At 43.9% G+C, this 25,678-nt stretch overlaps 1 protein-coding gene across 1 annotated transcript in view; it reads left to right on the top strand.

Annotated features, from left to right (window-relative positions):
* The window catches only part of LOC128789250 (ras and Rab interactor 3-like), a 160,311-nt gene extending 136,733 nt beyond the window's left edge, over positions 1 to 23,578 (top strand). Inside the window, exons 23-27 of the mRNA XM_053944989.1 lie at positions 1,502 to 2,980; positions 5,416 to 5,724; positions 14,292 to 14,423; positions 17,563 to 17,726; positions 19,631 to 23,578. Of these exons, the coding sequence (XP_053800964.1) occupies positions 1,502 to 2,980; positions 5,416 to 5,724; positions 14,292 to 14,423; positions 17,563 to 17,726; positions 19,631 to 19,939 (2,393 nt within the window). The 3' untranslated portion in view covers positions 19,940 to 23,578. The remainder of the gene's footprint in view (positions 1 to 1,501; positions 2,981 to 5,415; positions 5,725 to 14,291; positions 14,424 to 17,562; positions 17,727 to 19,630) is intronic.
* Positions 23,579 to 25,678: the final 2,100 nt, after the last annotated feature.

Here is a 25,678-nt window from a genome sequence, read left to right as displayed (position 1 = left end):
AAATAGGCAATTTTATCCTGATGGGAATAGACTGTCTTTTAGATCACGTCTTGACCTGAGAGCTGTACCCCATGCTCAGCATCAAGGATCATCCTGCATGTGTGCAGCCCCATTCATCCTCTCTTGGGCCCAGCATGTGAGGTTTTAGCAGGGAGACACTCCTGACACCAAGCACCAGGCAGGGTTCAGACATTGTGTGGCAGCCCCATTGTGTCCCCTGAAAGCCAGACAGAATAATGTGCCATCAGTGTCAGCTCTGTGTTTAGGGACCAAGCATACTGAAATAGTTACTTAGTTGTCTGCATCCTTGTGTTTCCAGGATTTCCCACCTTTCCCTTATCCCTAAATCTATGGGCATCTATACAGTTCTCACCCAGTGAATACCCTCAGAGGTTTATACCCTTTTCCTTGGTCAGAACATATGAAGTTTGCTGGATCCTGTTTCCTGATGCTTCCAGTAGTGAATTCTGGATCAGCAGCTTTAATATTGATTGAAAGCAATCAGACCTGTAAGACAGGTTTGAAACCCCAGCTTCAGAGAAAAGGAAAAAAGTTGGATGTGATACTGAATCTGTTCAAAAAAATGTACCAATGCTTTGTAATTTTTTAAAAACAGTTATTAAAAGACAAATTATAATAAGAGATTTCTGACAGAAATGACTGCTTGTATGTGAAATATCATCTTTCTTTTTCAGTCATAGTTGAAGGCACTGAAGTAGTTAACTATTCGTTAGTCCTTCATCATACATCCTTCCTGTGTAGAGTCTTTTGCATCATCTTTTCTCTCTGACACCTGCAGGCAGACAGTCTCCAGGCAAGGTGCAAAGCAGAGTGGCCATGGCTATAGATAACAGTCATCCAGAACTATAGACTTTAATGATAATACTAATCAGGGGGAGGTGTTTAAAATCATGTATTTCCAGTCTGGACAGAATCCTGCCAGGCAGGATCAGACCCTCTGTAGAACAGACTGCCACATGAGCTTGCTGCATGGTAGAGTCATGTTCAGCTGCTGTCTCCTGGTGCATGTTGGACCTGCACCTCACTGTTGTGAGCAAGACGCAGTTTGCCTGGGGTCTTTGCATCCTCTCCTGGGGCATCCACAGCTATTTGCATTTGGAGGGCAGTGATCACTGAACAAGCAAAGATCCCTTTTCACAATAATTTGTATTTGTTACTTGTACCTTCCTGCTCGTACTGAAAATGCTGAAGAGCATTAACAACTTTCACTAGGTAAGTGTCCTAAAATTGGCAGGGGAGAGAATTCTGGTGAAGCTTCTGAGCTTATCCTCTGGCTTGAATAATGTTATATGCATAAAACAGGTAACTCTTTCTTCACACTGTTTTGGGCAGATGTTTGAAAGTTTGACATTGAAATTTGTGTACCATTTCTTTTAACAATAAGTAGATTTTCTACATAACATTAGCAGCTAAAATTCTCTCAGATTTTTTTTCATTTTTCTTTTTGTCTTTTTTTTTTTTTTTTTTTTTTTTGTGACAGATTTCTGGGATTCCTATTTAAACCACAGAAGACAGGACTTATCCCACCCTGCAAAAGACTCTGCTTTCAGCACTGGTCCGGCAGACAGTTTAAGACCTACCGAGTGTTTTGCAAATAGCACAAACCACTGCTCATGTGAAATTGAGCTGTCAATAGGAAATGACAGGCTGTGGTTTGTGAATCCTATTTTTATAGAAGAGTGCAGTAATCCTTGTCCTCCAGATATACCTTCTCCTGAAGGCCACTCTGGGAGCATTGAACTCCCCCCTGCCACCATGATTACTGAAAAGAGGTCTCCTCGACGGCCTCCTCCCCCTCCACCTTCTCATGCTCTCATACAGAAATCTTCCCTGAAGCTCCCACAGGACCCCATGACTGCCTGTGAAGAAAACAAGCTTCTTATTAAGCCACTAGGAAAGAGCTTCGAGGAAATGAAAATTGAAGGCAGTGACGATAAAGAAGAAAGGAAGCAGAGCTGTTCGGCCAATGAGCCCTCGGCAGTGAGCCCCAAGAAGGGCTCCCAGCCCTCTGCTCCCCCGCGGAGGCGGCTGAGTGAAAGGACCTCAGAGGAGAGCTGTGTGGGTAATCCTGAAAATTGTGAAATGCTGAAAGGGGAAGGGACAGAAGAAAACCAAGATACAAGTGCAGGGAGCAGAGATAAAACACTGCTGTGCAAAAAGGCTGTAGAAATGCCTGGGGAGGTTCCCAAAAGGGCTGTATCACAGTTTCAGGAGACAAAGCCTGAACCTGCAGAGAAGAAGGAGGACATGCCTAAGATACAAAGCAATGCCACTGAGAAAGGAAAGTCACCTCCTATCCCACCACCAAGAAGGAAGAGACTTTCCCAGGCACCAAGGATCCCCAGCTCCTGCCAGCCGAAGCAAAGAACAGCGGCAGAGATGGCCGTGGCCACGGGGCAGGCTGTGTGCAAGGGCAGCCCAGCTACAGTGACGGGTGGTTCCACTTGTGCACACACCAAGACTGAACCGGGACATGGCCACAAATCTATCAGCTCAGCTGAACTGGAAGGGTCACGCTTGTCCCTGGAGGACCTGGGAGGCAGCACCATGGCTCAGACATCAACATCTGAGCCAGACTCCTACTCCACCAGCAGCACAGAGGATGACCTGGAGATGCTGAGTAGTTCATCTGGTAAAAAGACACGCTCTGTGATCTTGGCCAAGGCCAAAAACAGGCTGTCCTTGGTGAACCTGTCCAACGTCTTCACGGTCTTTTTGTCTAGTGACAGGAAGCTGCAGAAGAAGATAGTGGAGCTGGCACAGGACAAGGAGTCATACTTTGGCAACTTGGTGCGGGACTACAGAGTGTACAGTTTAGAGATGATGGCAAAGCAGAGCTCCAGCACAGAGATGCTACAAGAGATCCGGCTGATGATGACGCAGCTGAAGAGTTACTTAGTACAGAGCACCGAGTTGAAATCTCTGATAGACCCAGCCTCCTACACTGAGGAAAAGTTAGGTAGGTAACTGTGGTTTATTCACCCTTGGGCATTGTTTGGGAAGGTGAGGAGGGAGAAAGAATTATGCAGTCACAGGCTCTGCTTTACAGAATTATAAACCATCTCCTAAAACCTGAGCAGCATGAAATGAAGTCTGCTTTGTGGTTGCCAGTACTTGGAGGAACAGCTCTAAAACCTGGAGAGCAATGAGGAGAAAAATCCCTTTATGAATGTTTTAAAAGGAAGAGTTTAAGCAGTGTGTGTATGAGAGACATACATGTATGTGTGCATATATATATATGTGTGTGTGTGTGTGTATGTTTATGTATACACGTAGGTTTGCACACACAGAGCTGAATACACTGGAAACACAAAAGGCAAACTTTCCCCTTCACAGCTGCATTCCCGTGGCCTTCCACATCCACTGCTCTGCTACAGGGATGGAGAACTCCCTGCATATGCCTTACAGCTTAGAGGTCAATCGCTGTCTCACAGGGAGGGACAAGACTAGGATGATTTTGAGTGGCAGGTTGGAGGCATCACTTGATTCATCTTTGTGCTCCTCAGAGCTCAGAGGTACAGAAGAAATGTCTGTTGCAAGACTACTGCGAGCTCCAAAATGAAGCGTTCACCTCTTTGCCATAGGTATTATTTGCCTTTGGGGAGAAAAAAATATTATTTGAAACTGTTTACAGGTGCTTCATTGCTTCTCATTCATATCCTGTGAGGGAATAACATGCTGCTTCTCTCCTTGCTAAGGATTGGACTGGTCTGTTTAATGTACATCCATGAGGGAATATAAAAAGAGCTGTAGGATTTTCATCCCACTGAAAGCTGTACAGCCAGTAAAAGCATGGATGCACATGCACACATGCTCCTTTGAATGCTTAAAACTGTTTCTTGAGGACCTGAGAACTAATGCAGAGCTATTTGTGGATTCTTAAGTTGGCTTAAAACAAGCTGGGAGTTGGAAGACCCAGAATATGGAGTGAACCACAGGAGTCATCAGGGATTCCAGGAGATCCTGCAGTTCCAGTATTAGGTGGGACTCAGCTAAGTGGTGAGCCAGGAGTAAAAGGCTGTCCACTGTCAGTCTCAGCAGGTTCTGCTGATTTCCTTCTCCCTCAGCAAAGGCTTCACATGATCCTGCAGATCCCCAGCAGAACAGACCTGCAGCCAGCCCCTGCCATAGCTAGGAGAGGGAACCTGCAGTTTCACTTCTCATGCACCTTGTGTAATACCTTCAATCTTTGTCCTAATAACCTCTTTCTTCAAGGTGGGGAGTGTGGGGGAAGCACAGAGAAGTCTGTCTTGAATCTTGATCAGTGAAAGTTAATGGGGGAAGAAAGAAATGTCCTTGTTCTGCTTGGTGGAGCTGTATGTGTGCAAGGATCCCACCACCTTCCCACAGACATGCCTGGATCTGATCCTGCATCTAACCATGTTCACTGACAGTTCTTTAACAGGATGTTGTAGCCCAGTCAACCTTGACAGGACTGTCTTCTTCTGTGGAGGAAAGGGATTCCCACTGGGGAATTTACCACTTGAATTTGCCCTGCTTCAGGCTGATTGATTCTCTGGATTCTTTAAAATAGTTGCATTTGGAATACATAAATATTACTGCTCTCTGGTTCATTCCTCACTGCTTTAGCAGATGAACTCTTTTGCTGATGACCTTTTTGCCTCAGTGCAACAAGAAAATCTCTTGCAGTCCCTCTAGTTCTGCCTCTGGTTTCTAGGAGTCAGACAACAGACTTCCTCACCGTCTCTTAAGCTTCCTTTCATCTTCAGCCAAATATTAAGCAAATTCTCAACCCACTCATACTATTTCCTCCTCCACAGGTGGCATAAGAGATGTCTTAAAAAATCAGTAATTTAGAGTCCCTTGGGCAGTAACAATGAGAAACTTCTGACCAGATATTGGTGTCCGTCTCTGAGCTGGTGGCTGCAGCTGCTTTGAGGAAAGAAAGGGGTGCTTTGAGGGTGCAATTAATTTCATCCCAAAGTGAGTATCTCAAACAAGCCAGAAGGAGAAGTCAGAACGGACAGGAGATGAATTGCATCTGGTCATCTGTAAGGGCAGGGCTGTGAAAAAGAATTACAGTTAGGTGAGATTCCTCTTCTCTCCCCAGAGATGGCTTTCCTGCTGCCTGGCAATGCCATGCTGGTCAGCCAGGAGTCAGGAAAAGAGAGCAGGGACTACTGGTAGCAGGAGGTCTCCTACAACTCCAGTGACAGAGACCACACACTGATGTTCATTTCAAGCCCATCCAGGACTTCTAGATAGTGTTGGTAATGAAATGTTTACTTTCTGGCATGTAATTTCTGTTCCCTTCTCACAGCTATGTAGTAGTGCTTGAATAACAAACCACACGCTTCCTTAGGACTTTTATTTGCACCTGTAGTACTGTATTGCTTATGTATTATGTTTTTGTGTTCTCCCTTCTCTATGCAGAAGTGATTGCTGAGACAGCTTTGTACAAATGTGTCCTGAAACCTCTAAAGGAAGCAATTAATTCTTCCTTAAAAGAAATACACAACAAAGATGGATCTTTACAGCAGCTGAAAGAGAACCAACTTGTGATACAAAACACAACTACCACTGACCTGGGTGTCACGACCAGTGTGCCTGAAACTGCTGTCCTGGAAAAGATCCTTCACAAATTCACAACCATGCACAAGACCTACTCTCCAGAAAAGAAAATTGCCATCTTGCTGAAGACCTGCAAACTCATCTATGACTCCATGGCTCAGGGAAATCCAGGTACAGGACTCCTATTGCAATGGTATCCACCATGGGTCTTTCTCCATGTATCAGAGGAACAGCATTTATGATACAGCTGGCATGGCAATATTCACACTGGAGGTAGCAGTGATGGTTGATGTGTTTGGTATCAGACATTCACAGGTTGTGTTCAGAATGGAATGGTTAGTGATGTTCTCTGCACTAATAACTGGTATGTTACCTGGTTAACTTTAAGCTCTGTAACTTCAAAAACAAGTTACATGTAAGTGTGTGTTTTATGGATAATATCCTTTTTGCACAGGTCTTCACACAGCTCTCTGAATATGCTCAGGGCTCTGTCCCAGCTTGCAGCAGAATAATGGTAAATTCTAGGAATGGGTCTTTGGTAAAAGGCTCTTGATTTGGCCTTTACAGAGTTTTGCCTAAACTGAGGAGGAGATACAGAATGCTAGTTTGTTACTAATTCCTGATGCTCCAGTAAATTCTAAAAGCCACTTCTGTGCGAGGCAGTACGTGCTCTGAGTATAAACACAACACTGGGCCTCAGGCCAACCACTAATGCAGAAATTAAACCCTTGGCCTGCAGACAGGATGCATCTTTGCAGATAGGCCAGCAAGTCCCTTCCTCCAGCAATCTGCCTTGCCAGTTTAAGAGCTTTTTTTATATACTGTGAGCTGATGACCAGCCATGCCTGAATTTGGAGAGAAGCCAGGTATTAATTTGCAGTAACCTGAGGTTGTTCAAGAACTCACAGTAACCAAAGGTGCTTTAAGCTGTTCTGCTTTATTTTGTACTGGCAACAGCCTTGGAGCATTCATACAGGGATTGTTATGCCCCTGCTGAGCCTCACCTCAAGGTGATCTCTTGGATAGTAAGCAGTAAGGTTCAGCGACCAGTCTAGACACATTAACAGCAGAGCAAGAAACCACCCTAGGGCTGAGCCTTAGCTGCAGGGTGGAAAGGACCTCTCAACTGTCTTCAGGTATTATGAGATTTGGACATATGTAGGGGAATTTGCTGTGACTTTGTTAAAACAGTTGTGTGAAGTTTGAGAATAAATTTGGTTTAGATCAAGGACTTGCAAGCCTCATTAAAACCCCCATGGTCTCCTTCTGATGCTGGTGGTATGTTATGTATACATCACACCTTAGCTCAGGGCTGGAATTTCTCTGTTGAAGGAAATACTGTTTTGTCACTTACTGTAACAGAAATGAGGGGTCAGGGAAATAATTCAAAAACCCCTACATGTTTAAAATATTGACATTCATGAAATCAGATGGTTTCATCGTGGTTCACTACGCTAACCAAAGCAGTGCATTTCGGCCAGTTTAGCTGTTTTCCCATCCTGAGTGCTACTTCCAGCAGGGTGTAGGTTGGAAGCTGATTTCACCCCTGTGCATCCAGTTCCCTCTCCCTTATATCGAGTTCCCTCTCCTTTATACATGATCAGTGATGCATATCAGAGCTTGGCCTGAAGAAAACTGGCCTGGAATTATGGAACTGTACCCCAGTGAATTCAGACCTGAAAAAGAAGCTAAGGGAGAAGAATGCTGTATCTAACTCCAGGAAAACAGAGAGAAATTGAGTGAAGTGCCCTGTAGACCCACTTAGAAGAGAAATGTGTGAAACCTCTTCCACAAAATGAACTGAACCCAGATCACTTTCATTTTCCAGTGGCAAAGACAAGTTCTCAGCAACCTGAAACAATTTTCTGACAGGGAATTCCAGCAGGTGGCATGCAGAAGAGCATGCTGTGGGGTCCTCAGAGCATATTTCAGCAGGTAGGAATTCTCCTTCTGCTCTCTGCCCATCTCAAGAGCAACAGCACAGGGCCCCTTTTGCTTTCAGCCAGCCATGAGGCAGCACAGTGTTCTTCACACAGGAAGAGCAGAGGCCATGCTCAGCTTCCTGTGCAATAGCTTCTTCTCCTTTTTGCTCCTTTTCCTAACTGCTAAATTAGAAAGGTCCCTCCTTTTCCAAGATCAGAGCAGGTGAAACACAAAAATAATAATTCCCTCTGCTACAGGACCAAAATCAGTCTACCTCTGTCAGAAACATTACCTGCTCAATAACATGGAAACTACTTGTGTGTCTGGCTTAATTTGCAATTTGTCAGCTCAGACCAGGTTTTATTCACTTTAGTCTGGCCATAGGATGAGCTGACCTAAGAATATGGTTTCATTTCTCAAAGCAAAATGCAAACATCACCTAATCAAGCAGCTTTTCTTTTCAGACACATATGAAAATACAAGTTTTTTAACATTTTGAGACCCAGGTACAGCACTCCAGGTTTGGCCAGGATGTCCCAAGAGTTACTAAATTTCCTTTAGAACTAAGGACAGGCATACTCAGGAACATCTGTACCTGTGGTGGTACCCATCTTTGCCCTGCTGAAAGAGTCATGAAACTTTAAAGTCTGCCTTCACTGACTCCGTGTATATCAAGATATTTTAAGAAAGGAGGAGATCTTTGGTTTGATTACAATTCATATTACATGACAAAATCTGCCTGATAAATTGGCTCTGGTTGAAATCCCTGATACTTAAGACTAAGAACTGAATGGGTCAGATCCTAAACTAGCATTTCTTCCTCAAGTTGAAGGCGATCAGCTTTTGGAAGTGATTCATCACAAGGAATCAGGGAGGCAACTTCATAGTCTTAGTCATACACCTTTGTCTCAAGAGACCACTGAGTACAGCTCCATGATAGAGTTGAAGTAGCACCAATCTCTGGCTGCATCTCGCTGTAGGTGGCCACAGAAGGGTATCATGCCCAGCTTCCCATCACATGCATTGTGGAGTCAGTCCATGGAGTCCAGATGATTCATCTGGCTGCATATAGGTTTCTGCTTTAGAGCGAGATGACTCAAGGCAAACTCCAGTGGCAATATTGGTTAATTCATTATGGGCTATAAAAGAAATTAAGGGGCCCTGGTTCAGATGCTCATATGTACTATGTAGGCAGTGATATTACTAAGTGAATCCTCACCAAAGGCACAATTACTTCAGTATTGAGGTGTCTCACTGAGCTTTTCCAACTTCTATGCAAACTTAAATAACTGAAACATATGCCTCCAAGAATATAAGTGACAATCTGAAAATATGTAATAACCTGTAATAACCTGCCTGCTAAAAATACTAGAAATGGTTAGTAAGAATAAAATGCATTTAAAAAATATACTTTGGAAACCCACGCTCCACAAAATGGCTGGCATAATTTTTTAGCACTAGAAAAAGTAAGAGGCAGGAATCATGCAGCTCTTATATTTGGAAGGCATGCTACAATATGCACAGGTACAGCTGGGCACATAGCCAATTTATGTAGAAACACAGTAATGTTATTCAGAAAAAAAATCCTTATGTGTCTTTCAGAAATACCTTTACTCAGACAAAAGATTAAAGGTATATTGTGTGATATGAGTAGAATGAGAATCTCTGTTTTTCATCAAAAACACAAGTGACATCTGTAGAGTGAGAAACTGCAAATCTGCAATACATGTGGTGTGTATTGGCAGTGGTGAGCCTGGGTCACCCAGCCTTGTGCTGCCTCTGGGAGCTGCCACTGTGGAAGACAACTGATGGAAAAACAAAGCAGCAATAGGCATTCATTTATGGAGACAGTCTGTGAGACAAACAGGCCAAATTTAGTCAGTCTATGAGTGAGGAAGTTCAGGGATGGAAAAACTCTAAGTTTAGACTAGAAGTTTGAAAGATGGGCAGAATGCTTTCAGAGGAGATTCAAGAAGAATGGAGATACAATTTTCTTACTGCAACATTTCTAACTTGTGAACTACCTAAGATTATGAAGTTTCATTTTTGTACTATCTTTAAACTGCACAGGTAGCTGGACTATATAGTTCAAAACTATAGTTTGTACTAGTTATGGAATTGGCTAGGTGACCAAAACATCTGATTTAATGATTTCTATTGCATAGTTTTACATGGATAATGTGCATAGTCTGCTTTTGGAAAAAGAAGATAATTAGGACATGTTCCATTGGAATATTTCTCTTCCTTAGCTTTTGGAATGAAGTTTATCACCCCTACAGAACTGAGCAGCCAGATATTAGCTGCCCTGATGCACTCCTATAAGGTTCTGCAGTTGGCAAAAGCAAAGCTGTGTCTTTAGTGGGATAGCTGAGCTTGTAGAAAGGAAACTGGACTCCAATACCTCAGCAGCCAGTGAAAAGCCCATGCTAGAAGCTCCTAAAGCTGTCAGAACAATCCCATTACACTGCTTATTATCATATCTCACTTCTGAGAAGGAAAATAAACCTATACATAACAGGTTTACTTTGATATCTTTTGGAAGAGGATATTAGTATTTAAGATACTTTTAACAAAGACTGATGGACTACAGATTTTGGGGTTTCTGCCATCTAGCACAATTTCTACATTTGAATCAAAGAGCCAGTTCAAATTTTTCATGGGGAGCAAATTCCTCTGATCTCTAAACCATACATTTTTGAAGTGAATTCATGCTGTCTGCATCTATTAACTCACTTACTTCACTATATCACAAATTAAACCTTCATGAAAGTAATATGGGATAGACAAGAGACAGCAAAATGCTACTGTATAGAGGAAAAGTCACAATCTTTTCTTATGATCTTGAACAAATCCCAGTTAGCTCTCCTGCACCTCAGGTTTCCCACCTTCAACTTGAGGCTAAAATTCAAATTTTGTGGAGATCTGCTCCTAGACATCCAGCTAGTGTTTGTAAAATATTAGAGCAAGGTGCAAGGCATCACCCCTATCTGCTGGTTTTCAGGATATACACAGAGAGAAAAGAAATGCATGAATGTGTTAAAATAGGCTGTAATTTCTTTATGGAGGCTTGGGCAGAATTCCAGTTGCTTTAAATCATGTATTTAATTAATACTCATCTATTCAAGTGCTGCATCCCAGCCAGGAGCTGACGTTGTATTTGCTTTGCTATAAACATAATAGGATGAGTTTGTGGCAGAAGAGAAGGCTTATTTTAAGCTTCTTAGAGATATTTATGAAATAAATGTTTCCTGACCCCACAGAGAAGAAGGGGAAATAAAGCAAGCAAGTTGTATCTGGAGTAGGACACCACCACCTTGAATAGGCAAACTCAGTCTCACTATCACTGAGAGCAGTGGCAGGGTCAGAGCAAAATTTAACTCTGTCAGCTGCAAAAATTCCCCTCTGTGAGAGACCACAGATGGAGCAAGCATACAGGTTTAGGGATTTGGCTCAGGCCCAGCTTGAAAGTAGAGCTGAGGAGGCAGCAGCCTGCAGAGAATACCTCTACTGCAGCTCCCAGATGGACACTGGTTAGTGCCCTGGTGCCTTTCATGGCACAGGAAGCATGGGGGTTATACAGTGCTGAAGCAACCTCTCAAGTGTCTTGGTTCATAGGCATTATTTCATCTATCTTTGTAGACTCCTGTTTCTGGTCATATTTGAGTTGCTGACAGCACCTATCTTCCCCATGGATGGACTGAGATACGGAGCACCTCAGGGCCATGCTTGGACTGACGGCTGCACATGTCAAAGCTAGTCCCTGTACCTGGAGGGGCCAGAAGAACAGGGGAGAATCAGAGTCCTGCCCTCTCAGGCACTTCTCCTTGGCTGTGTGTGCAGTCAGTGCAGAGATGCTGTTGAGATGCCTACAAGGTGCAATAGACCATGCCTGACCTGCCCTTGGCCACACTGGAGGTTTGTGGCAACACAAAATAACACCAAATGGAGTCAGAGCTAGATCACTGGTGATTAGTTTTGCTTTTCCTTTGTTGACACATTCTGCTCCTGCTGACTTCAGCTTTTGCTACAGACATGGGTATTTAAAATTGGGTGTTATACAGCCACAGGTGGATTAAGGTGGTGTCTAGTAATTTACACAGGTTGTGAGCATACAGCATATGGAACATGTGTTCTTTCCATTATTTCAGTCAGACATCCCTGCTCAGCATTTATTACTCAAAAAGAAACTGTAGATCAGACTTTCATATTTAAGGCATATAAACAGCTGTGAGTTCAATAATATTTCTGTGAAGTCTTAAAGTTGAGAAGAGTTTATACCAAGGACTGCAGGGCAGAGCAGCTAAATCAGCTTATAGAAATGAGATAAACAGCATGAAGAAGAATTGTCTCTATGCATAATTGTACAACCACTGCTCAGACAACAAAAAAGAAACAGAGAGATTCTGTAGGCATTCTTGAGAATTTTCCTCTAACTTTCACTTCTGTAGCCACCAGGAGTTGATGAATGGGGACATGGAATTGTTTAGTTCCAAGCTGCTGTTTCCATTCTGCATTAGTTGGTCAGTCTGTTCTCTGTTCATGATCTGTGTTGGTGACATGTAAAAAAACAGCAACCAAACAACCAACCGAACAACCAACAAACAAACAAACAACCCAGGTTTGTTGGGTTTTTTTTTCAGTGAATAGGAATTTATACTGTGAAGCAGCAACTTTATTTGATGCCCTATCAGACATGACATGAATTAGTCATGAAAGAAAAGTAGTAGGGGAAATTCTGCTATTGGTGATGTACTGGAAATCCCTTGGCCTTCAGGAAACTAGAATCATTCTGTCCATGCTGGTCTGTAACTACTAGATCACAAAGAAAAAGTTTTTAATGAAGGGGAAAATGAGCCTAACAAATCTTTGGTATTTTGTATACCAAACTTTATGCTAGTCTGAATTAGAACTAACTCTGTTGGCCCCTGGTGTACTTGGAGCAAAAGGAGAATAGGGCTTTTTGCTGTGAAGTTTTTCTGTTACATTTTCATGTCTCAGTTTTGTCATCTTTTTTTTTTTTTTCCCTACCCTGGAAAATATTAAACAGCCTGTAATACTAAGCTGCTTGTATTAAGGTAATGTATGACCCTTCACAGAGCTAAAGCTTTCACAGAGACATAAGCCAAGGGAACAACAGACAAAAATATGTCCATCCAGATGTTAACGGAACAATCAAGTCCATTTATAGTTTCGTTGAAGACCTAAGGCTGTGTCTTTTAACTAAAGGCAGCCATAACAAAGCAATCAAAACTGAAAGCATTAATCCAGCTTTCATTAAATAAATAGTCTATGTTGTGGCGTGTATGGGCTCTGTTAGAAACAGACTGAATTACAGCCCTGATGATCTCTCATTCTCTAACTCTTTGTTTTAAATGGATCAACTCTCTGTTCACTAGATGTATTACTGATTTTATTTCAAAGCCACACTTCGGGTTTTTTTTAAATCAGGGGCTAAGCTCATGTTTATTTGAGGCTTCAGAAAAATATCTTTCTTTGCCAGTGGAGAATCTGCGTCAGCTCTGAATGACAAAAAAAGAAATCTGACTCATGGCAAATATTTGAAATAAGTCAGTGGGAACATTTGAGAAATAGGAATGTATGCCCTACCATGGAAGAGCATGTGTGCTATGGGCCAAAAATGGCTTGAGTGTATTTCACCAAAACTACATCAAGGGTAGCTTTGATTCCTTGAGGTGAGACAAGTAGCTCTCAGGTGAGACACACATAGTCCATGAAATCAACATATCCCAAGTTGTGCACAGGTGAGAAAAAACTCCCCACAGTCTGAGGAAAGACATTCAGAATGAAAGTGGAGTAGGTTAAGAGGAATGGCCAATTCTGAATGTTGGTCTGGTAAGAAACTTGCTATTGTGGGTTTTCCATGATGACTTTATGACATGTTGGTTGAAAGTGAAAGTATCTTTCAAATGAAAAAGTTATCCTTGTGTTCTTTGTGGTTTACTTAGGGAAGCCTCAGATTGGATTCTAGTTTAAATAATAATTATTTATAATTATGACTGTTAGCATGCTTTTTTTTGTCCTCAGAGATCCCAAAGAGGTCTTACAGACTGTATGTTAGTTCACTTTGTAAACTTAGTTGATATGAATGTTTTAAGCACAGGAAATATTGAATATCTGCTGCACATCAATTTAAAAAACTAGGTTAAAGTCCAATGTGAAAATCTTTCTGTTTTCTTAGCTAGACCGCATAGTTAGAAAGATGATTCCTCTTGGATCCTAGCTCTTGGGAGACTGTTTTAATTAGGATCATGTAGTGTGTGATGTTTTGCCTTCTGAAGGGACATAAACACGGAAGTCCCCAGTCCTAAAACCACTCTCTCAAATTCTATTTTCTGTTTTTTGGTATCATACATAGAGTAAGCCTAAGAGAATAAATACCCCTAATTAATGTAGACAACTTCCCTACTAATATTGCCAACCTGAACTGCAGTCTTGATGTCAGTATCAAATCAGAGGGACCAGCTGGAAGCCTTGGCACTCTTCAAAAATTGCCAGTGGTTTGTGATCAATTAAGTTAAGTTTATCTTTCTCCAGTTAATTTTCAAGATCTTATTTTGGGTTCAAAGCAAGTTTACTTGCTTTCTAAGTGAACTAAATTTCTGTTTTCAGCATTTTTTCTTTGCTGGGGCTTTTGAGCTATAACTCTTCAGGTAACGTAAGCTGAAGTCTGCAAAGGACTCACTGTGTGAGAATCTGACACTGTTGTGGGAACAGTGTTGTTCCCACAGTGGTGGGAACAGTGGTGTGGGATTTTGTGGTGTTATTGGGACCATGCTGTGTTTCTCTTTGCTCAGGGAAGCCCTATGGTGCAGATGACTTCCTCCCTGTGCTCATGTATGTGCTGGCCCGCAGCAACTTGACCGAAGTCCTTCTGAATGTGGAGTACATGATGGAGCTCATGGACCCTGCTCTGCAGCTAGGAGAAGGTAAGAGTACAGTGTTTGCTCATGAGATATTCACTTTGGAAATCATCATTTGTCTCACTTCAGTGTTTGTGAAAGTAGGGCAGCAGGGCTCTGGCTAGATTTTGTGGATAACACTTTGGCCAATCTTCAAATCTGAACCTCTAAAATTATTGCTAAACACTTTAACTCCTTTTAGCAGTGCAGTGCCTTAAGACACAAGCTAGAAAGGCAGGCACTCATCATAAATGATAACTGAGGTGCTGGATTAGCAACCTAAACAGAGACATCTTGTGTTCCTTGGCCCACAGGCTGAAAAGCTGGAAAGTTTTTTGCTAAAATTAAACAGCTGCTGCAAAAAATTGCGCAGATACTTTTATTTATTTCAGTGACAAAAGAGCACATTTTTAAACTGCACTGTATGCCTGAGAGCTATATTCTCGTGGTCACTCTACTCCTAAATTTGAGTGAACCTTCTGACAATGTTCTCTGACTGAGCATCATAGTGAGACAGAGAAAATAAAGTTAGGTTAGAGAGAAATATTGAGTTTGGAAGTAACTAAAGACCTCTATTATCAGAAAGATAAATACCCCAGGGAACTGTGGGCCTCTAGTTTCTTAAATATAGCTTGGAAAGCACACGCTTCCCAAGTGAAAATTACACACTCTGAATTAGGAACATAGATCATTTATCACCAAATAGTCACTAAATAAATCACCAATTAAATGGGGTTTATTTTAGACTTTGCTTTGCTAAGTACTGAGGTTCTAGAAAGGAGTCCTGGATGAACAACAGCAGACTAATTTTATTTGTATTAAATGAGGATATAAGTCTGAAAGTAAGCATGTCATCCCAGCACAGTGCAGAGTGGGACAAAAGTAAGTACTAATAGGATGATTAGTAGCAATACAGTACATTAGTAAGGTATTTCTGCACAGGTTAGTTTTTCTGCTGAAAAGAATTCTTAGCAGAAAAAAAATGTTAGCTGAATCACAGCATTTTGTGGACATAACCAAGCTGCTTTGGGTGACTACTCTGCACACAGGTTCTACATTCCAAAGGGGCACACTGCCAGGCTGGCTACTGAAGTCATCTGGGTTGGGGAGCTCAGGATATCAAAAGCAAAGCTGGCTGGAAGTTCTCTTAGATCAAAAATGCAAAGACTTTGTGAAATGTGCACTCCAGAAAAGGGAAAATTTTGTGAGGGAGTTCCAAATCAAACTGACTGAATAATCACATCAGAAAGGACAGTGGAAGTAACTGCAAATATGAGGAATGGGGGGAAAAAGAGAACATCTCAGTGAAGACAGCTCTGAGACTGCAAAATGTAGAACTGGCAAACATTAACTTGAGTTAGGCCTTTCGAAGTTGAATAGCAAAAGGTGTTCAGGTACAGAAATTAAAGGGAAAGAAGTAAAGCAGAAGTGAAAAAAAATGTGAAATTGCATAAATCAATATACAAAATCACTTCCATTTTGCCTCCAAATGAAAAATACCCTTTGAATTCATTTAATAGCAACGGTGATGCTGAATGCTGGGGCAAAGTCAAGGACAGATTGTAGGGAACAACTGGATGGAAATAAAGAAATTGGAAGTGGGCAAAAACTTAATTATTAAAAATAAAAAAGTGATTAATTCCTGTTGTGGGGGACTCAGAGCTCTTCCTGCCAGGGTTCTGAGGGAAGGGATACACCCTGTTCCCAGTCCCATCACAGCTACCTCTGACTCAGCAGAAGAGGAGAAATATTGAATGACAGAAAAAGGAGGGCAGTAACCGTATTTAAGAGAAGAAAAGTGGCACTTTTAGGCTTCTTAGTCTATTCTCAACAACTCTTTGTGGGAGACAGTACAGAAAAATGAGTGTTTTGGGCAAAAACCTTCGAAACTGTAGGACACCCCTCATCGATCCACCAGAGTACAGAAGTCAAATGGCAGTGTCTTGGTCTCTCCTCTCCTACAGAAAGCTTTCATGGTACTCTAAAAATACTGCTCTTAAATCAAGTGCTGTCTTTGCCTCCCTGGAGCAGCCAGCCGCGCCGACCATGGGCTCAGCAGCGCCTGAGGAGCCAGCGGGCTGCGGAGGGATGGGCGATGTGCGAGTGCCATCTAGAGTCACTGCGATTGGGCTGAAACTCCTCCAAAACACTTGTTGGCTGTCCCCGTTTGCCAGGCACCGGGTGCCGGGGCCGGAGTAGGGCACTCTGCCTGCTGAGCTGCTCTGCAGCTCCGCGGGCTGACCCTGCCCTGCCCGGGCCCGGGCCTTCCGTTCCCAGCTGAGGGCGGAGCTGGGAACCGGCCCTGCATCAGCCCGGCCTCGGGGCTGCCCTGCGGGCAGAGCAGCGTCTCTGTCCGTGTCAGGGCTCACCTGCGCCTCTGTGGCTGCAGCCGGGTTTTGTCAGGGCCCAGCTGCCGCCCTGTGGCTGCAGTTGGTTATTTATTTCCTGCTGCAAACAGCGCCACAGCAGCCACGGCGTTCCGAGGGAAAGGGGCTTTTGCCACTTCGCCCTGTTTCTCTGCGTTACCGAGATTTATCCCGCAGCCCTGAACAGTCCAGGAACTACAGATGAACGCCTGGAATGCCTGTGTAGTCAAGAGACAATGGAGGAACAGAGGATGACTTGTTCCTGCAGGTCTGATACATCCCTCAACAGTGTTGAGCCCACAGGAGCCCCAAAATCCAAACATGCAAGTAGTGTAGCTGGAGCTGGGGTTTGTGCCTCTCCTGGAGCAATCTACAATTATTTCTATTTCCCTGCATTGTGGGGTCTGCTCAGGAGCCCATGTTACAGACCTGTTGCATGGGCCCTATCAAGCACAACAAAAAGATGGCCGTGGCCCAAAGAATAAACGTTTGTGGCTAGGGCTTGTTTGTGAAAGCAGTTTTTATAGCTCTTTCCTTTCAGCCTGTGTTCTCCCCCAGGACATCTACAGCCCCAGCAGTGTGGGCAGCAACACTGCTGTGGAGCAGGAGGGGCTGGAGGATGCTGGTCACAGGGTGTCCTTCGCTCGGTTAACACCAGTGACCCCGCACTCCCTCCAGCGTGGCACAGGCAGTGCAAGGGTCAGACAGCTGCCCTCTGTGGGCACTGGCAGGCAGGCTGGGAGCGGGACAAAATGGCCCATGAAGGTGTGATGTTCATACAAGACTTTCACCTTTTGCAGGCTCCTATTATTTAACCACCACCTACGGGGTTCTGGAGCATATCAAGAACTATGACAAAATCACTGTGACACGGCAGCTGAGCGTGGAGGTCCAGGACTCCATCCACCGCTGGGAGCGACGGAGAACGCTGAACAAGGCCCGGGCTTCCCGCTCGTCAGTGCAGGTAGCCAGCATTATATCCTAGGGGGAAAGCCTGCATGCTTTCTCCATACTTAGAAATCTTTAGTATGGTAATTATTTTAAAATTAAATTAATTGAAATCACTATTAAAAAAGAAGAGTACATCTGGGGCAAGGTTTCCAGATCTTAAAAAACACACCACATTTGAAACACATATTACTTATGAAATAAATTTTGAAATCTTGAAGTACCCTTATAATATTGTAGTTTTAAATATGACTGCAAAGTGATTTTTTTGTTCATTCTCAAAGGAGATGTGCTAGAAGCCTTTGCATATGGGAGCTGTGGTGGGGACTCAGAAGCCCCTCTTAATCTTTGCCCTTAATGCCTGGGGAAGTCACGGGCTAAACTAGGATGTGAGCAGGCTACACAGGGCTGCTTCTAGATGGCATAAAGCTGTAGGAGGGTCTGAGACATCCCAAGAGCCAGTCAGTCAAGCATCTTCCAGAGCCCATCTGGCAGCAGGAAAGACCCATCAAGGTTGGGTTAGTTTTGAAGCCCATGCTGTGCATGGCCTGGCAAATATCTCCCTGTGCACCAGTGGGAGAGGGTCCCAGGACAGATGAGTGCTCTGGGCCTCCAGCCGTGGTGAGGCTGGTCCAGGCAGGCAGGATACCCTGCCAGCCCCATGTGCTGTGATCAAATTGTCACCCACAGGGGGGCAGCAAAGGCCACGTAGCACGTTCTGCAGCGCTTTCACAGTGCAGAATGGAAAACTGTGCACGCTGAGGGAAAAGCCAGGGGAAAGTCTCCTGTGGGGGAGAGTAGTCCATGTGAAAGCATGGAGTTGAAGAGGTTTCCCATATTGCAGTCAAGCCAGTCCCTGATGATCTCAGAAACTGTGAATGGTGTATGAGATACAGCAAATATCCATCCAGCCCTGAGTGCTGCTCTGGCAGTAGCTCATAGAAGTACCTAGCATGGAGTATAATAGCTGAGCAAGCAAATGACATGTTTCCCCAGAAGATTCCCACCACCTCCAGCAGCTGAAGGGCCATTTTCCACCCCTTTGAATGAGGGGTAGTATAAGAAATATGAAAGCCCATTCTGGCAGAGCTAAACCACTTGCTGATATGTTCAGCAGGCCTCTGTCCATTCTTCTGCCTGCCTTAATCCACTGCAGTGATACTCCTTAAATGTAGTTTGGAAGCCTATAGTCCACGCATTTGGAAATTCCCTTTCTGCTAGGGAATCTCATTATTTTCTGAACAAAATGGTTGGGATTTATTTTGAAGTTCACAGATGCAAATCAAACACACAGGTTCCACTGTGACCAAAATCTCTGTAGAGTCTGTTCCTTATGTGTTTAGCAAGATGAAAGCTGTCACAACAGCTGTTACTGCCTGAAACAGGGTACAAGTAAATCAGCCTTCTCAGCATAACTTCTGCTATTTCCTTAGTGATGGAAGGAAGTTCAGAGGACACACTCTCAAGATGCTGTTTGGGTGATTGTGAAGTTGCAAGGCCACCACACTGCTAGCCCTATCCCAGTTCTGTGAAACAGGGGGTTTTCAGGCCAGATCTCTGACATTTGTGGTTTGTTTTTCTTGTCTGTCACTTCTTTGCAAACTTCCTGCAGGAGCTGTAAAAAGATGGGAGAATGAACCATTGCAGATCATTCTCTAAGGATATTCAATAAAATCAGAAAAAAAGCCACTTTAACTTTAGTGTCTTTATGGTGCTAATTATTTGGTAAAATGATTATTTAAGTATTTTCTGATTCAGAGCCTGACAGAGGAAAGAAAGGAGAGAATAACTAGGACATTGGAGAATGACTGGAGGATATTTGGGAGCTCTAGGCAGCTAGAGCTTTGTGACCGAATTCTTCCTCCTTCAGTCCTAGGTTACTGTGTTAACTGCAATGTCTCTGCTCATGTTTCTCTTCAGGATTTCATTTGTATCTCCTTTCTGGAAATTAGTGGTCAATCAAGGACACTTGCTTCCCGTCGCGACACCACAGCTGAGCAGCTGAGCCAGCAGTGTGCCGACAAGTTTGAAGTGTCCCATCCCAAGGACTATGGACTCTTTGTTTATGTTGATGACCAGTGGCTGCAGCTGGACAAAGATGCCCTTCCACATCATATCAAAGCCTCCCTTCTGAAGAGTGAAACCAAGAAAGATTTCCATTTTATTTATAAACCAATTGATCATAAAACCCCACCAGTTCCAATTGTCAAAGAGTCAGACTTTTCCTAAGGGCCATGCTGGTTTTTTTTCTGTCTTTGCTGTCATCCTGGAAGAGCTGGATAATTTACCTTGTGAGACTCTCTGGTATCCACAGACCTTGGAAGTTCTCTGGAGTGTGGCCTTCAACATAGGGTAGATGGGCTAATTGTAGATGGTGTCTGAACACACGGCATTTCTCGGTAGAGGTCATTTGCAGAAGTAAAAGGAGCACTCAGGAGAACGTTCATCCTCTGGAAAACTTGAAGTATCAAGCCTCAGAACCTCTCAGCTGCAACCAGCCAACACTGCAGAATGTAAATGAACAGTAGAGAAAATCCAGAGATCTTGCAAAAAGGGGGACATTTACTTTATAATAAACAATGGCAGGTGTGAATCACATCTGTGCACAAGGCCCTTGAAAGGCCTACACACACCTCAATCTGTTTGGAGGTAAGACTGTGTGCTTTATGGTATCTGTTCACCCAGTTTGAATAAACTGGGTCTTGTCTCATGTATTCAGTGGCATAGGGGTGCCACCTGTAGAAGAACTCCATCTCTGTCTTGCTGTCAACAACAAGTCTTTGCCTTTGAAATCCACATAATACAAACAGTGCAAGATGACCTGTACTTTCACTAAGAATATGTTTTTGCCTTCCATCTGTCACTCAAATCAGGTAGCATAGGCATTTTCATCAATGTATTTTTCTTAAAAATTCAAAGTCTCCATCAGTTTTAAATGTACAGCAGTTTTATTCATGTTGGTTGTTTGATAGTGTCTGGTTAATTGTATATTTATTACAATGTGTGATATGGTGCAATTATTTTTAAATAAGTCTTTGTAAAGAACTTAATAATTTTCCCAGTGTATCAAACCAGATTAAAATTTGAAAGTCAAAAGGAGTTCCAATTAAATACCAATCCCTTTTTACATGGCTGTCATTTTCACAAGTGTTATCCTAGCTGTAATTCCCACAAGGTTATTACTTTAATAAATTCAGGCTGTTGCAGACAGAACTTTCTAATTCTCCTTTCTACATGTGCTTTTAGTCATTCAGTCATTGGAGATTTAAATTTCCCTGAACAAACAAATTCCCACAGAATATATTGAATTAATGCAAAAGTGCATTTCGTTGAATTTGAAAACAATTTTTCAGGATTAGATAATGGAAACAGGAGCCTTAATTGCTAGACAGGTCCATGTCTTCTGGGTGCCTTCACACAGGCAAGATTCTCACTGCAAACACAAAATACTGGGTTGTCTGCATGCAGGAAGTCAGTAACCTCCACTGCAGCTCCACCAACTTGGAATCAGGCCTAGCAAAGCTCTGATTACAAAAAGGTGTTTTACTCAGACTTGCTATTGTTTCCTCCCAATAACATTGAAAAGAGATTTAGGGCACCTTGGGCCAAGTTGCCCAAGGTGTCTGCCTTATTCCTGAAGCTCCAAGGATAAAAGGGTATTGCATAAAGCTGGTCCCTCTCTCAGTCTCTGGCGCTTGAAATAAATGTCCATGTCTACGTGCCCCAGCTGTAGCCAAATCTGCATACAGATAGCAAACCAGTGCTGTGCATCTGCCAGCATGGGCTGTGTGCACATCTTGTTGGGAATGGACAACAACCAAGAATGAGGAACAGTGAATAACAGCAATCTTGGTTTTGAGGATATCATGTGCAGAGCTTGCAGTGCGTGACAGCACAGCTGACATGGTTATTTCTGCTATGCGCAGCTGTTGGCACCTCTGCCTTGCCTCTGGGCAGCACGTCTGCAGGATGCCAGAGCTGAAGCCCTCCCTCATGCTGCCATCACCCTCCTGCTGGGAGCCTGGGCTGCTCTCAGGGTGGCACTAGGGATGCTGGGGCTGAAGATGAGACACAAGTTTCCAGATCTGGGAGGTGATGCTGCTCTCAGGGCCCTGAGGGCATTCACACAGGTGTGGCTGTCTCCAGTGCCTTCCCAGTGCCCCCCCCACCCTGCCCATGGTCCAGGACCTCACTTCAGCCTGCCAGGGCTGTCAGCCCCTGCCCCAGTGATGCTGGAGTAGGAGTGGTCTCCAGCTCTCCTGCCCTCAGCTTGTCCCCCAACATATCTCCATTGCCAGGGATATGCTGGATGCCCAGAGGAGGACTGGGACCTCCCTTGATGCTCCCCTGATCCTTGGTCTGATCAGGTTATTATTATATTATAACATTCACAGTCAATGAGCCTAAAAGTAATCTGATGGGTAAGAGGTTGAAGTAGAAACATGGAAGGAAAGAAGTTAGGACTGATATTTCTGCAGAGCAACTGGACTTTGCACCAGCCAAGGTCAAGCAACTGATTGATGAAGTGAAGCACTCCAGCACGTCACAGTGTTCTGGGACATCAGAGTCACCAGCTGGACCTTGGGGCTAAGGAGAAGTATAGGATAGAGCTGGTCAGTGGAGCTTGTGGAAAGAGTGCTAAATCATTGCAATCTGAATGGGCTCAGACCTAAATTTGTTAATGTCTAGACCCAAAATCAGACCTGCAGATTCCAGTTTTTGAAATGCAAGGAGTGCCTTGAACCTTTGAATTTATGTGGGCTTTTCTCAAATTGTACATGCAACATTTTCCTCTGGCATAACTACTGCAAAGCTCTGATTTGATTTGCAAGAGCTGCCATGGCTCTCCCAAACCCAGAGATTATTGGTAGTAATGCAAATTACTGTGCCTGGCTGTGAGCTGCCTGGAAGGAAATCCCTGTGCTAGGACTCATTGCAGAGCGGAGCGTGCTCAGGGGCTGTGGGGCAACTGGCTTGTTCGGTCCCATCATATAAACCACCAGCAACATTTCATTAAACATACATCTCTGAAATACAAGGGTGACATGGCCACAGCTGTCCCTTGTCAGGGAACATAAGCTGGGAGATGACCCATATGATGGTATTTTGGATGACCCTCCAAGCTCACAGCTCAGTGATGGCACTCAGGCTCTGCCTGCACCAGGGTCTCAAGAAACAGCCTGGAACAAACATGCTGTTGTTTTGGTGACCCTAGCAAAGCGTTGATTCTCCAGCATGGATATTGCTGGAGCAGTTCAGCATGTCCCTTCCTCTGGACCTTGGTGCCCAGGATCCTGCACTGCTTTGGACAGGTATCTGACATTTCAGATGGTGTGAGAAAAAGAAGTAAAATGTGGGAATGAAATGGGCATTTTTAAAGGTTCCATGGGATTTTGTTAATTGGATTCCAGGGTTTCCTCGTGCTGCAGCCCAGGCGAAGAGGAAGCAGCCCAGCCTGGTGATCTGTGGCCTCCCCTGGTTAGTCAAGATGGTCACACTGTGACTCATGTGCCAGCCCTCATGTGAGCTCTCAGCAGACAGGAATGTTCCAGGAGGTATTGACCAAGTAGGGTTGTGCAATCCAGCCAAGGTCTCTTCAAACACTCATTTGCAGAGAAATGTTGTGCAATGATCACTCATTGACTCACAAGGAATGGATCCCAGTGTGAGAGAGAGGATCAGGGAGACCGGCTGAACCCAGCAACTTCTGCACGGAAACAACCAGCCAGTGTGGCCACTACATGCACAGAGCTGATTTAGCACCAGTTTGCACCCAGTGACACAATTTGTCAATAATTCACCGAAATAATGACCCTGGCAGGTCAAGTTAATCCTAAAATAAAAGCCATTGAGATCAAAGACAGTTTCTGTGCTGAATTCTGGAGCTTTTGGGCCTCTTCATGTTCCAATCACCAACTGTACTTTGAAACCTGGCACGAGACTGGCTTTTTACTATGGGCTTGTGGAGTGATTGAGGCTGGCAGGGACCCCTGGAGGTCACCAGTCCTATCCCTGTTCAAACAGGGCTGTCTCCCAAGATTGTTCAGAGCCTCATCCTTTCAGTGCTGCAGTCTCCAGGGTCATGCAGCCTTTCCTGGGGCCCTTGTCCAGCATTTTAACACCTTGTACTGTGAAAATGTTTTCCTCCTATCCAGCTGCTATGCAGGCCCTGCCTGCCCCACCAGCACCCCTCCTTGGATGGGTGCTGCTAGTGTGGGATACTGGCCAGCTCTGCCTGTGGTGCAAGGCTTACAAAATTGTAGAAGTTTTGTTGTCTTCCACATATTTTGGGGTGCTGTGCCTCTAGGATGGAAACAGCTTCTGATTCAGAATTGCCTGAGCTCTTGGCACAAAATGCTGCTTTAAGTCAGCACTTCAGCTTAAGTTTCCTTTTCCTCTGCTGCCCCCCCACCCCTGTTCTCACAGGCAGAGGCTGAGCCCAAGAATGAGAGGCCTTCAGCCTTCTGCCCTGAGATGGCCACAGGTGCTCAGCGCTTAACTTCAACTTTGCTGATGAGACAAGATGCAAATTGGCTTGAAGAGAGCTATAACACAGCTTACTGTAATATCTAAAAAAGTGCATTATCTCCAACTCAGGTGAACTGCTTTCTGCTTTATCACTGGTAAGGAAGGGAGGGTGGTTACTGGTGCTCTGAACACAGCGGGTCCATCTAAATTTGCATTATACAGGAGTAGCCGGCACACAGTGTACTGTGGAGGCTGATCATGGACCTGCCCTCCAGGTCCTCTCCAAGGAAAGGCAGTGAACTCCTGTGCAGCAGGATGCTGGGTAGAAACACACAGCAGATTTGGCACACAGGTCAGAAAAGGGCCTTGGACTCCATTCCTAGCAACAAGGAGGAGGAGGACAGGAAACTTTGGCTGCAGTGCACAACACGCTTCCCTGGGGCTACGGATATACACAACTCTTCTGCTGTTTTTGTAAATAACACAGCCTCAACTTTGCCCTGTTTTGACTGGTGGTGACAATTTGCTAGAAGCCTGACAGTTTTCCGTATTTTGCATTCCAGCATCCCAACATCCTAGGAATGATAGGCTGAGCAACTGCATGCCTGCAGGAAGAGTGAGGGTGTCTGTACTTGCCCAACTCACCACAGGATACTCTGGCATAAGACTGACCTTGCACAATCCTAAAATTATTTTCTCATTAGATTCTATTACCATCACAAAATAAACAGCCTGCCGTGCAGGTACTAAGTCTGTGTGATGCTACTTGGAGGCCTTAAAACAAACGTATTGATCAGTGAAGCAGTGAAGGTTACTGTTTTTTTCTGCTGCAGGGCTGTTCCCCGAGTGACTGAAAACAAAATGGGTCTCTGGATACAAACTGAAAATTCAGAGCATGCATGAGAACCTGCTCCATCTCAGACATGACATCTTCACTGTCTGTCTTTCAGTTTGCCACATACCTGAGGGAGGGAATATGCCATTTAAGATGGTGATGCAATAGAAATCACTTGCAAGAGGAAAAGAGAACAAAATCCCTCTCACATTTCAGCTTTGCATCCTCAGAGATACAACGGTCTGCAGGAGGGCCAGGGCACATGATGATAACAAGTGCCACCACGGTGTCAGTGATGTGTGAAAATAAAAACGTGCTAGCAGCTGATTTCTCATTTGGTAATTACTTTTTGAGGTCTATGTACTATGGCTGGAGAGTCTTGGTCATCGAGTGACAGTATCTATGAGGAACATGGAAGCCTCTTTTAACTTCTGCATTCTAGATGTGAAAATCCAGAAGAACAAAAGCCTCTTCTGAATACTTCAGCAGAAAAGATAGGCCTATAAAGGGTGCAAAAAAAGTTAAACCTATGAATTGATGATGCTAAGTGCTTGAGAAACAGCCTGGATTTGTAGGGCAGAGAACAACTCTAAAAACAAAGATGAGTAAAACAGCAAACTGAATGTATACGTTCAAACAGGGCTTTGAAAGAGTAATTTCTCCTG

This window comes from Vidua chalybeata, chromosome 6 (genome assembly GCF_026979565.1).
Source record: "Vidua chalybeata isolate OUT-0048 chromosome 6, bVidCha1 merged haplotype, whole genome shotgun sequence".
NCBI classification, from domain to species: Eukaryota; Metazoa; Chordata; class Aves; order Passeriformes; family Viduidae; genus Vidua; species Vidua chalybeata.
This window is presented reverse-complemented; position numbering and strand designations above follow the sequence as displayed.